The 14,458-nt window shown below is 39.5% G+C and overlaps 1 protein-coding gene across 1 annotated transcript in view; it reads right to left on the reverse strand.

Annotated features, from left to right (window-relative positions):
* fbxw8 (F-box and WD repeat domain containing 8) overlaps window positions 1-14,458 on the reverse strand; it is a 165,141-nt gene that overhangs the window by 116,509 nt on the left and 34,174 nt on the right. The window contains exon 5 of the mRNA XM_078554028.1: window positions 7,710-7,867. Within this exon, the coding sequence (XP_078410154.1) occupies window positions 7,710-7,867 (158 nt within the window). The remainder of the gene's footprint in view (window positions 1-7,709; window positions 7,868-14,458) is intronic.

Raw genomic sequence — 14,458 nt, forward strand, 5'->3', positions numbered from 1 at the left:
TCTCAAGTGTTTAGTGACATTTTTATGGGAGATCTGTAGTTCTTGTTGAAGTGACACTGACATAACCAAGAAGGTTATTCCCAAATTCAAAACTCATTACCTAACTTTGGACTCAATGTCTGTACTTAGTTTCTTCTCACGTCTGTGCAGTGCCTTGGGATGTTTTTCTACGTTAAAGGCACTACATAAATGTAAGTTGCTGCTGTTGTTATCCAAGGCAAACATGCACCCTCTCACAACAACAACCTAATTACAAGCAACATCTTTAGCTCAGTTTTTCTTTTTTTAATTTAATGGCTTAAACTTGAAATCTTTCCTACACCACTTGAACTTTAGCTATTTTTGAATTATCAAGGCTCCATTTTCATGGTGCATGCTGACTGATCTCCTTCCATCAGGGAGCTGACAACTTCAGCTCCAATGATATATCGCTCTACTCTAACATGTTGATGTTTTGGACAGCAGAAGAGCATTGGTTTGTGTAGGCAATTGTTTCAAAATAACCAACAGGTTCCTTGCTGCAATCGTAGAACTAATAGCAATAAATCAAATTTAAAATCTACTGCTTTTTATTTAAAAGTCACTTAATTCATCCTTTTATCTGTCCCATGACCTTGCTGATAATCTGTTCCAAACTTCCAAAATGTTGCCTAAGCCTCTGGTTTCCTTTTAGCACCCTTAACTTTAAACTGTGTCACCCTAGGCCTTGAAGCTTGTGCCTGACTGAGCTATTCTGGATCCAACTTTTCCATACTTGTGAAAACTTCTCATTTAAGGGACGTGCAGCAGGAAAGTTGTGGCCGATGCAATAGCTCTTGAATTAATATGATAATAAATAGTGTAACAAGAGTATACCGTTCTTCTGATTCGCCTAAGTTTTCAAAGAAGTAAGAGTTAACCTGGGTCATTCTAAATGTAAAAGGAGCAATGTGGTCAAATAAACAAACGTTTGTTGTTGTGGTGCCAGGCAAGGGTTCATGTTTCCTCCTGTTAAATTATTAATACCACAGATTAATTTAATAAGGTGAATATATATCAGCATATAAATTCTAATATAAATGTAGTACCCCAATTAAATCTTACTCAATGGCCTGCATTTTGTGGTTGTAATGACAATGAAACTGTCAATATTCGCAATCAATGCAACTGCGAAAGTACTAGCAACTTCTGGAATCCATATGTGTGTAGTTAAATGCAGAAATCTAGAATTTATTAGTGATTCACTGCTCCTCCATAGGACATGCTATGGAAGTCCTCGCAGATGGAAATCATTAAAAAAAATCACTTGAACTTTCACTTTTACACCATTAGTCTCACTGTAAAAACCCTTGAAAAAGTTACGCCTAGTTGAGTGAGTTTTGGCTGGGTTTTTAAATTGGTGTAGTATGTCATAATTATTGACTGAACAACTTTTCTGGCCTTGAAAAACTAGTTTTATATCTGGAATGTCAAATTTCTCCATTATGATAAGGTGATTTCAAACATTTATTAAAATATGTTTTCTTAAAGTTTATGATATTTCAGCTTCCAACTTAATCCCATATTACAATCTTTATTTCTGTCTATAAAATGATTAAAAAGTGAAATAATCACTGCCTTTTTATGTCCTGGTTTGCAATCTGGGAAAATTCTTCAACACGATTGGCTGTTTAGCCTGCTTGATGATATTGCTATTGCTGGATGCTGACGATTCCCTTGAGCGGATACCGAAATTAAATTGGTAAAATCCATGCCACAGAGATCATTAGATCTTTTTGGGCAGATTTCTTCGAGGTCAGAGGTGAGCACCTTCACTTTGCTGATGACCACAAAATTTGGGCAATGTTATTATTCAGTCTTGCTTTACAGTACAACTCTCTTTTTTCAAAATAATTTATCCGTCATCTGTGATCTCCATGAATATTTGCTAGTCAGCACTTTTTGGTGACCAGAGACATGGGGCGGGATTTTCCACCCGCCCGCCACCGGTATCTTCCGGTCCCACCACAGGTCAATGGGCTTCTGGCTGGGGCGCTGCCTCACTCGTGGCGGGTCCCGTCCGCGACTGGGCCGGAAAATCCTGACCATGGTTCCAGAACCCTAGAAATGTCTCTGCAACAGCAACTATGTTTTAAAAATGTTACTGACTTGCATCCAACTTCGAGGAACAAATTTCCAAACTGCACAAAATTGTATTTTCAAAAACAAAAACCGCTCTATTAGGGAAGAAAATAGGCTTTTAAAAATTAATTTACTATTGAAGCCCCTCTGCACCCAACACCCCCATCCCTGATAGATCTTACTTTCAGCACTCAGATGTGAAAATACAGAAAATAAAATTACAATGCTTATATAAGGTACTTCTATAAAATACTTATGCACCAGAGGAAAAACGGCACTTCAAAAGTTATTTAACATGTTGCATACGAATGGGCCGGCTTTTACTAAATAAAATAATTGTGTTTGAACAATACACAGTATTTTTAATGAAAAAAAATTAGCCAATGAGGAGGAGAATTGTAAATTGTTACATTTCTGGTCGATTTGTGCATTTAAATAGTCACTTCCAGCCCCTTTGTCAGTAAAATATTTTAAAACTTAAAACATGCACAAACAAGTCTAAACTAATGGGGTATGCCATGAGATGCTGTACTCCAGCAAAATCTGACCCTGTATGTATAACATGTGTACCAAAGTAATAGAACAGAAACCAAATTAAAATAAAATATACATACTACTAATGTATGCTTTCTCTTTTATGAGTTTCAAATATCAGGTAACACTCTCACCCTATTCATTTGCTTGTCATTGGGCAGCAAAGTGCTGCCTATCAGTAAGTTTCAAATTCAAATTCAGAGACCAGCCATCTATTAGACTGAAATTTTAAGATTCTTAGTCCCATTCTCCCAAAATAAATTCTCTTTTCTCTATCATGACAACATTAGATTCACTTTTTGTAATTGTGACAGGTGTGCAATATTACACAGTACGCTGGTGCATTATGACTGCAGTATGAATGATCTATAGGATGTACTGTGGCAAATTACCAAGGTTATTTTGGCTAAACCTCCCTCCCTTATGACCTCTGCCACCAAGAAAGTCAAAAGTAGTTCTGTTATGCAAGCAAACACCATCACCTCCAAGGACCCCTGAAAGTCACCACGCCACCCTGACTGGGAGTTTATAATATACACTACTTCACTGTCATTGGACTAAATGACGATGAATCTCCTGGACCTAATGATCTGCATCCTAGGGTTTTAAAAGATATAGCTGTGGAGATAGTGGATGCATTGGTTTTGATCTTCCAGAATTACTTAGATTCTAGAACAATTCCCAAGGATTGGAAGGTAGCAAACGTAACCCCACTTTTTAAGAAAGGAGGAAGAGAGAAAATGGAACTATGGACAAGTTCATCTAACATTAGTAGGAAAAATGATAGAATCTATTATTAGGGGTGTGGTAGGAGGGCACTTAGAAAATCATAATATGATTACGTAGAGTCAACATGGATGAAAGTGAAATTGTGTTTGACAAATTTATTAGAGTCTTTTGACAAGGTAACTAGTAGGATGGATAAGGGGGAAACTAATGAATGTCACATCTTTAGATTTTCAATAGACATTCACTAAGTTGCCACATGGGAGATTATCACACAAAATTAGTACACATGGGAATGGGAGCAATATATTAACATGGGTTGAGGATTTGTTAATAGACATAGGGCAGAATTTTGCTGTTGGTGAGCAGGGGGCGGAGCCCGCTCACCAATGCATAAAATGACGCGGGATGACGTCAGGTGGAACCCTCGACGTCACCCCGCCCCATTTCAATTTTCAGGAAGACGGGCCCGCAGCAAAATCAGCTGTGGGCCCGCCAACCTGTCAATGGCCAATTGAGGCCATTGACAGGATCATTTATACAATTAAAGGACCTGCCCGTCCAACCTTAAGGTTGGCGGGTCGGCCAGGAGTCCCGGCGACAAATAGATAAAACATGAAACCTCATCTAGCGGCGGGATGAGGTTTCATGCAGGGTTTCAAAAATTTTAATAAAGTTATTAGGTAAATTGTCACGAGGGGGACATGTTAGGGAATTTTTTTTTTCTATTTTTAATATTTTTCAAAGTGGAAGCGATCTTCCTGAGGCAGCACTTAGCCTCAGGGAGATGTGCGCTCTTTCATACGCATGCGCGAAAGAGCACACTCTTGCTTTTGGGGAATCCCACCCCCCCGGGCACAGGAAGCACATAGTGCTTCCCACCGCCAGACGTCACGCTGGGCGGGCCTTAATTGGCCCGCCCACATAAAGTGGCGGCGGGGCCCGCTTCTCCAGCGGGGATCGTCTTCCCGCCCGCCGGAGATTGGGTTGGGCCTGCCCACCCGACAGGCAGAAAATTCTGCCCATAAAATAGAGTACGAATAAAGAGAATACTTCTGAGTTGGTAAGCTGTAACTAGCGGTGTATTTGGCTGCGGCATTTGTCTCTGCACATATTCAAGGAAGTTAGGGAAGCTATGGCTGAGGCACTATTACATGTATATAAATATTCATTTGAAAAGTGATTAGTGCCAGAGGACTGGCAGAGAGAAAATGTAATTCTTATATTTAAAAAGGGAGACAGAACAAGCCCAGGGAACAATAGGTCGATTAGCCTGACATTGATGGTAAGAAGGATAATGAAATCCTTACTCAAAAAAATAATAAAAATGCATCTAGAAACTGAAAACAAAGAATTGTTAGTACAGATTTCAAAAGGTAACGTCATGCTTGACCAACTTTACCTGAATTCTTCAAAGTAGTAACAGAAAGGGCAGACAAGGAAAATGCGTTAGATGCGTTGTATTTGGATTTTCAAAATGTCTTAGATAACATACCCCCATACTAGACTCACGACCAAGATTGGAGCGTGTGGAAAAACAAAATGGATAGCAAGCTAGCTACCAAACAGAAAAGAGTGTGTAGGGGTAAAAGGTAGTTTCTCAGACAGAAGTGACACTGCACAAGTATCAGTGCTAGGATCACTTGTTCAGAACTTACTGCAGTAGTTCAAGGTGGTTCACTATCACCTTCTCAAGGGCAATTAGGGATGGGCAGCAAAAGCTGACCTTGCCAGCAGTGCTCACATCCTATGAATGAATTAAAATAAATGATTTGAACTTGGGAATTGGAAGCACAATTTCAAAATTTATTGATGACACTTATTGGATGGGTGTAGTTAATACAGAGGGGAATGACAAAAGATAGGAAAACATTAATAAATTTGCAAATAAGCATGCAATTGGAAAATGATACAGACAATTGTGAGGTGGTACGTCATAGAAGAATAAAGAGGAAATAAAGGTCTAAACAAAGGGATCTGTAAGTATGGATACACAAACCACAAAGCAGCAATGTAGGAGAATAAGGCCATAAAAAAAACAAACAAAACACTAGGGTTTAATTTTTGAAAGGATAAAATTGAAAAACAGGAAAATTATGTTAAACGTATATTGAACCTTGATTAGACAACACTTGATTTACTGTGAACAGAGCTGGTCTCCATATCATAACGATATAAAAGGACTGGAGAAGATGCAAAAATGATTCACTAGAATGACACCAGGTTTAAGAAGTTATATCAAGAAAGATTGAATAGATTGGGGCTCTAGAAAAGGGATAGCTGAGGAGTGACCTGATGAAGGTCTAAAAGACAATCAAATGGTTTGATAGGGGAGATGAAGAGAAGTTGTTTTCATTTTCAGGAGCAACTAGAACTGGGGGTCATAGGGTATAAGCTGGTCATTAATAAATTCAATAGAGAATTCAAGAGAAACTTCATTAACCCAGAGTGTGGTTAGAATGTGAAACGTACTACCACAAGGAATAGTTAAGGCAACCATAATAGATGATTTAAGGGGAAGCTAGATGAACACGAGGGAGAAAGAAATAGTGGGATATGTTGATAGGGTTAGATGAACAAGGGTGGGAGAAGGCTCATAAAGAGCATAAATCCATGTTTGGCTGAATGGCCTGTTTCTGTGCTATAGGTTGTAAGATTTGTAAAACAACAGTAACTGTACTTCAAAAGTACAAGTTCAAAATTAGTTGTTTCTGATGGTGCTTTGGGCAATCTTGTGGATGTAAATGGTTCTGTACAAATGCAGATTATTTTTTTCTTTGCAACGTGGTAGCAGTAGTATTAAATTAGAGGCCCAAGTACATGTAGCAAAATCTATTTTCTACCTCAATTTAATCCATTAATTGCAATGGAGTGGAGTTGTTGTGAAATGTAGTGTGTTATAATTATGGTTGCCTGTTCCAGCAACACAGAAAATATAAAGCAGGTTTTCAGAAGGTGCTTTTATCAAATAAATCTGACTTCAGTTTGAATACATTTTTGGAGAGCTGTGCTCTCCAAATGGCTTATACACATTTAGAGTGAGGCAATAGGTGCTGGCTATGTCACTGACACCCTCATCCTGTCAATGAATAAAAAAATACACATATTACTTAGAAAGAATGTGCTTAAAAACAAAGCAGTTGACTATTTGTCAGAAATGAATGTAGTTTCAGCAAATTAAATTAATTAGAAATAAAATTATTTTTACAATGCCTGCTGTCATTATAATAGAATTAAAAGGTTTAGATTCAAATCTTCATCCTGGTGGTTATTTCTCAACTTGTCTTGTCTTCAATTCTAGTCTTCAGTATTTTATCATATTGTTTCAATTGATTATTTACTGCATTTTTGAATGTAAAAAGTTTCTAAAAGTCACTGATGACAATTTTGTACCAAAGTAATAATATTCATTGATGACAGCAAAGTTTCCAACTGGGGTCCTCCTCTCTGTCAGTTTTCTACCCTTTTCCATCTCTCCTGAAGGTGAATGATGCTGGCAACTCTCTGGTACCTCACTCAAGCAACCATTTTTAGTGTGAGACTATCCAGGTGTTGGCAAGCTATTCAATCACTAGTGCATTGCAATGGTGATCACTATGGCACATTTTGTTTGGGTTTCTGACAATCTCGCCAACAAATTTTTTCACCTTGCTGAGGAAATTTTGAAAGTGATTGTGAAAAATGTCCAAAATGGCAATGCAATAAAAGGTATTGATTTAACCAGTAATACTTGTCTGAAAGGGACTGCGAAGTCTTGACTACGCTCTTCTTCAGATGGTTTTAACCACTTCCAAGTGTTCATGCATTTTATAATTATGAGACTATTCAAATTATTGAAAAAACAATCCAAAGAAAGATGAATGCAAGCTTTACTTATGCTTTTCTTTTTGAACTTTGCATTGCACCCTACTTACATTATTTAACATTCAACATTCAAAATATAGGGTGCAGGTTACATTATAAATCACAATAAAATGGTCAAATATGAAAAACTGTCACACCACTAAAAAAAAATTTTCACCTATTCTCCAAAGTATTTTGCTGTTCAAATTTGTCTTTTCAGGTGTGTTGATTTTTTCATTTTTGAAAGGCATCCTGAATCAGATTCACATCCTCAAGGAGCAGCCAAAATGCTCCTTTCCCCCATTACAATATACTGGAACTGAAATACTGGCACTACATTTTTAGGACGACATAATAGCAACATTAATGTAATGTGTTTGTGCTGCCCACTAATGCATTTAGATTATTGGCCAGAAGTGTTCCTTTCTAAACCTCACAGTAAATGTCTGCAGCAGCTGCTGCTGTTAATTGTTGAACAGCCCTGTGGTGGTGTTTTTGGTACTCACCGCCCTTGTAAGCCGCCACTGCTATGGTGCTATTTATCCTCACAAAAGAGACGTGTGGCCGTGGTCCAAGTTCTGCAGAGCTGCGTGACGTTTCCAGATACAAGGCACTGCTGTCCCAGGTGCTTATGTCCCACATTCTCACGTCTCCTGATGTGTATCTGAAAGAACCAGTTCAATTGTCTGCTTGTTTATTCCAAATACTGGCCACCTACTGAAGATACTAATTGGAAATAATATCAGCAGCTACATTTATGACTCGAGCTGCAAATGTGGTCACTGAGCATAATTTAAACCACAGGCGATTGCGATCACCTCAACAAAAGGCAAGTTTATCGAGTTTACGGTCTAGATAAATAGCAATGATCATTCCTATCATTATAGGATTACTGGCACAAAAGTTTAAAAAATATTTTATTATTACATAAAATTACAATGTTACCTTTGCTACTGTGGGTCTCACCACGTGCATTGTTTCGGGGAAATATTTGGGGCCACAACACCTGCTACGCATTCATAGAGGGAATATTGGTTGATGCGTAAAGGCATTCTAGCTTGATGCAGGCTCTGTTGCTCTCTCTTTCACTCTCCACCCCCAAACGCACTTGATGATCAAAGATTAAAATCATGCTGTGTGAAAAGGATTGGTGCAACTTTTGTCCTACCGCTCTACTCACGAGGGCTGGTATCTCAGATTGGTGCTGTTAGTTAAGGACTGCCAACTTAAAATGCAAACGGAGAGAAATACCATTCAGTACTTTCATACCAAAACTGCCACATTTTTCTCAGCCTAAAGTCAGCAGGGTTAGCGACAGTTGAAAACTCCTTCACAATTTGCATGTCCATTACCGCAAAGCCAAAATATTATTCCATACTAAAACTAACACTATGAAAATAAGATTTTTCTTTGCAAAGGTAGAAGAGTCAGAAGAGCCAGTCAGTTTTAATCATGATAAAATGTCTTTCGACATAATTTAGATCACACAATGTATTCATACACAAACAAGACAAGGCTTAGTGTGTATGATATGAAATAGTGCCTTTTTTCCTCCAATTCCACCAATTTTCTACCCTTGCCTCCATCTGCCCTGAAGGTATTTAAAATAACAGTAACTATACTTCAAAAGCAATTCTTCTGCTGTTAAGTACTTTCAAATGTTCTGAGAATGTAAAAGGTCCTATATGAAGGTAAGTTTTCACTCCAAGTATATGATTTCATATGCACCAGTGACCTTACATTACATTGCATAAAAGCCCATTCTTCACCTGTGAATTTGAATAGTGGGGTCAGGGAGGCTATTCACAGGTAAACCTGATTCTATTCTCATACCAAGGTCACAAACACGCATGTGCGATAGGATTAGTGATCAGGCACATGGTCAAAACTCCCCTTCCTAATCAAAGAAGCCATGGACAAATATAGCATCCCTACCACTTTTCTTGGTGAGATTATCCATCCCAGCACAGGCTAGGATGAGCCTGGGACCCATCTTGTCTGTATAAGTTTATAACACACTGCTTTAACCAACAGTTAATCCACGGAGAAAACAGATAAAACATCTTTAATTTTAACAAGGAGGAGAAAATCAGCTCTAAATATATCATAACCTATAATGCACTTGAGTACTAACCAACGTATTACCCGAAAAACTTTACACAATTTATTCTGAGGCTTAGATTGCTTTGTAATTATGTATCATCAAAAAATAATGCTATTCAAAGATTTAAAACAATTCCACAGAGAATACTAAGATAAAAGCAAAATACTGCTGACGCTGGAACTCTGGAATAAAAGCAGAAAATGCTGGAAAATCTCAGCAGGTCTGACAGCATCTGTGGAGAGAGAATCAGAGATAACACTTCGAGTCCCTGAAGAAGGGTCATACAGACTCGAAGTGTTAACTCTGTTTCTCTCTCCACCGATGCTGTCAGACTTACTGAGTTTTTCCAGCATTTTCTATTTTTATTCCACAGAAAACACTACTGGCAGAAGATATTAATTTACAACTGTAAACTTAAGTATTTGTTCAGTCATTAAATGAAATGTGCAAAAATTTATAAATACATAAATTTTAAAACATTATATAGTTGTCAAACAGAATTTTCTGCTCATTTACGGAATCGCTGAAGTCACAGATTTTAGAGTTATTGCAGTACATTAATATAGCATATCTAGTATTGGGGAGAGAGTGGATAGTATACTGAAAATATGATGCAATGTTTCTGACTGCAGTTGTTCAAGCATTAATTTTTAAAAAAAAATAAAGGATAATGTAATGGCTAATCCTGCACATCATGTTTTAAGCAATTTGGGAGATTTTTCTGAAAGATCAGCGGCAGTGCTAACCTTTAAACTAAACAGCTAGACTCCAAGGCCATGCACTGAACTGGGGTCTAACTTGGCTCCGACAAATCCTCTAAGACATGATCAGAAATCTTATATTGCTGATAATGATGTGACACTGACCCAAGACTTTCTTGCTACCCAATATGTGGTACAACAGGCTTAACTGATGATAACCACCTGCATAATTTTCTGCTTCTTTGGCCTGGCAGCAGTTACTGAATGTCATGAGCTTATTGTGGGTAGTGGGCACCCTGCCTGGTTGCTGAGAACACTATTGTGCTTGTTGGCCACGTACCCCTCTGCTAATGCATCCTTTCCTCCAATGTCCCATGTGTACACATGCGTCTCATTTTACTACCCAGATTTTGTGCTGTCCATTGTCTTTGAAACATGGCAACAAAATACATTTTTAAAAAACACAAGCACTTCAGCTTTACTAATTAACAGCTTGAGTGAACTAAAATATGGTTATCAACAGCAGCATCTTTGCTGAGTCGGTAACAAATACATGCAACTTCAAACAGAATTGTACCCCCTCAAACAAAACTGAACCTTGAGTCAGTGGTGTTGCAAAGGATTAGGTATTGGCCTTTCAACAACAACCTTTATTTATGTTGCAACTTTAACATAGTAAAACGTCCTAAGGTGCTTCACAGGAGCATCATCAAACAAAATTCAACACCAAAACACATAAGGAGATATTCATGCAGAGGACCAAAAGTTTGGTCAAGGTAGGTTTTAAGGAGTGTGTCTTAAAAGGGGAAAGCGAGGTAAAAAGACAGAGAGATTTAGAGAGGGAATTCCAGAAGTTAGGCCCTTGGCAGCTGAAAGCACAGCCAACAATGGTGGAGCAAATAATATCAGGTGTGCTCAAGAGGCCAGAATTGAAAAAGCACAGATAACTCAATAGGATTCTTGGACTAGAAGAGGTTAAAAAATAGGGAAGGGAGTGGCCAGGGAGGGATTTGAAAAGAAAGATGAGAATTTTAAAAATCAAGATGTTGCTTAACCAGGACCCAATGCCCAATGTAGGTCCACGAGCACCAGAATGATGGGTGAATGAGACTTGATGCAAGTAAGGACATGTGTAGCAGTTTCTGATGACCTCAAGTCTATGGAGAGTAAAATGTGGCAGGCCAGCCAGAGTGTGTTGGAATAGTCAAGTCTTGAAGTAACAAAGGCATGGCTGATGGTTTCAGCAGCAGATCAGATCAGGCAAGGGTGGAACTGGGTGTTGTTAGAGGTTGAAATAGGTCTTAGAGATGGCATGGATTTATGACAGAGCTCATCTTGATGTCAAATATGACACCAAGGGCTAGGTTTTGTCCGCTCCATGGAGATGGACTGGGAAAATGGCAGCAGAAGGCATCAGGAGGGGAAGCATCTTCCCACCATCATGGCATTTTACCAACACCAGAAACCTACAACTACAACAATTAAAAGCCCATTTAAGACACATCCCCTGTCTCCGCCAGCAATTTGCCAGTGCCAGAGGGGTCTACCGCTGAATAGGAAGACCAGCAGTGTCTCAAAAGTTCCGGAAGGCGGTGGGCCTGTGGGGGTGGAGTGAGCTGCGGGCTCCTTTATAGCTGCTTCTTGGCCCACAGAGCGCTCCCTTGAGACAATGGCTGCCCCGAGGCTAAGGCACCACCAATGCAAGGAGGACCTCACAATCTCTGGGGTCTACCTGCCTGACCCTGGCAGGGTTATAGGAAACACTTAATTGGTTTCGAGAGCACTTCAACATGGTGGCACCCTCCTCTTCATCCTGCAGGCTCAGCAGTGGCTACCTCTAACAGTTGTCTGTTAATTGGCTACTGCCAGTAAAATGCTATCCCTCCCACTACCTGCCTGTCATGGGGTCGGCTCCCATTTTTGGTCCTGGCAGTAGGACTTCACCCCGGTGGAAAAACTCAGCCCAAGTTTGTGAACGGTCTGGTCCCGGCTCAGTCAGTTGCCATGGAGAGATGGTGGCGAGGCAAAAGAGTTTATAGCAGAAACCAAAGAAAATAGCTACAGTTTTCCCAATATTTAGGTAGAGGAAATTTATGCTCCTCCAGGACTGGATGTTGGGAAAGCAATCTAGAGATTGTGGAGAGGTCGATGGAAGTAGGACTGGGTATCATTAATGTTTATGCGGAAACTGTCACTGTGTTTTCAAATGATGTTGCCAATGAGCAGCATATGAATGAAAAATAGGAGGTGGGCCGAGGAGATGACTCCAGAATCAATGCTGCAGAAGTACAAAGAGAAGGGATAGTAGATAATTCTCTGGCTACAACTGAATAGATAGGAATAGAACCAGGTGAGGGAAGCCCAGCTGGACGATGGTGGAGAGGCATTTGAGGAGGTTATTTCTTACATAACTGCTAAACAGAGTTGCAATGAGAAATTAGTTAGAGTGGGAATTCACTGGTAAATAGTAGGTAAATTGCGCAGATAGTATATCAACTCAAAATTTACATAATTTTCTTATTTTAAAACTTAATACTGCAAGTTGGCGGTTGAGTCAAACAGCTGTTAAGTGGTTACCTATCTCAAGTGTTAAATGTAGCGGCTGGCTGTTGACTTACTAGGTGTAATGAGGGTGTTTCTAAATAGGTGTACATTTGAAAGACATTTTGCTAAATATACAGATCTGATTTTGTAAGAATGGAAATTAGTTGTACAAGGGGAAGGGCGTTCAATGCGCTTTAAACCAAGATGCAACAGTGACAATATAAAAATCAGAGCGATTACTTTAATCTGGAGAATTTTTTTAAGCACCGAGACTCATTGCCTACAATTTGTTTACTATGCAGGGGCCGCAGAATGCTTCATGAGTCCTGGGTACTCATGTGCAGGCAGTGCCTGCAGCTGCTCAAAACCAAGGATTTCTGAGCTGGAGGAGCAGCTGGAGGAAATACCGAAGGCTGAAATTTCCAGGGGATCATGTTCTAGGAGATGGAGGAAGGTGGGCTTCAGAATCTTGGAGCTTTGGGACCAGTTCTGTGGCAGATGTAGGATCTGTTCAAGGTGGACAGATGGACCTTAACAGAGATGGGATCAATGTCCTCACAAGAAGAGTAACTAGTACTGTGGGGGAGGTTTAAATTAATTTGGCAGGGAAATGAGGGCCAGGATGAAACATTCTAGAGGGGAAACAAGGTGTACAGAGGACTGACGGCAGCAAATAGTATTAGAATAAAAATTTGTTCGGAAATAGATTTACTTGCATTTTTTTCCCCCGTAAGATGGAGTTGGAGAACAGATATGTAAATAAGGTTGATGACCTGCTGGCAAAAGGTGCCACATGAGACTATGATGTAATGGCAATAACAGAGTGGCTCAAATAAGGGGAGAATCAGGAAATTAATATTCCTGGCTAAAAGGTATTCATGAAAAATAGGGAGGGAAAACTGAGGGCGTTGGCAGTACTGACCAAATAAATAATTATAGCACAGAGAAGGATTATGTAGAGATGATGACAGAGTCTATTTGATTAGAGTGAAGTAACAATGGGGGAGCTATTACATTACTGGGTGTATACCATAGGCCAAATAGTCGGAAGTAGGTAGAGTACATTTGCAGGCAAATTTTAGAAAGTTGCAAGAATTGTTTAGTAGTGATTACTGGGGTCTTCAATTATCCTACTGTAGACTGGGATAGTAAAAGGGTAAAAAGCAAAGTGAGGGAGGAATTCCTGAAATGTGAGTAAGAGAACTTTTTCTTGATCAGTGTTTCCAGCCCAACAAGGAAGGAAGTATTGTTCAATCTACTTCTGGGGACTGAAATGGGGTGTTTGGAAGATATTTCAGTGCTGAAGCATTTGAAGAACAGTGATCATATCACCCTCTGCTTTACAGTGCTTACAGAATAAGACAAGGTAAAGCTGCTGTAAAATTCTTAACTGGAGGAGGGCTAACTTTTAAAAATTGGTTCCTCAAATGTGAGCATTGCAAGCAAGGCCAGCATAATTTGCCCATCTCTAATTGCCCTTAAGGTGGTGGTGATGAGTCACCTTCTTGAACTGCTGCAGTCTATGTGGTGTAGGCACACCAACAGTGTTGTAAGGGAGGGAGTTCTAGGTTTATGACCCAGCAACAGTGAAGGAATGGCAACCTTGTTTCAAGTCAGGATGGTACTTGGTTGGAGGACAACTTGCAGGTGGTGGTGTTCCCATGTGTCTGCTGCCCTTTGAAAGGTGCTGTCAAAGAAGGGTTCATGGGTTACTGCAATGCATCTTGTAGATGGTCCACACTCCTGACACTATGTACCAGTAGTGCAGAAAGTGAATGTTTCAGTTGGAGGATGGGGTGTTGATCAAGTAGGTTGCTTTGTCTTGAATGGTATTGCGTTTATCGAGTGTTATTCGAGCTGTGCTCATCCTGGCAAGTGGAGAGTATTCCATCACATTCCTGAATTT

This window comes from Cetorhinus maximus, chromosome 12, assembly GCF_964194155.1.
Source record: "Cetorhinus maximus chromosome 12, sCetMax3.hap1.1, whole genome shotgun sequence".
Lineage (NCBI taxonomy): Eukaryota > Metazoa > Chordata > Chondrichthyes > Lamniformes > Cetorhinidae > Cetorhinus > Cetorhinus maximus.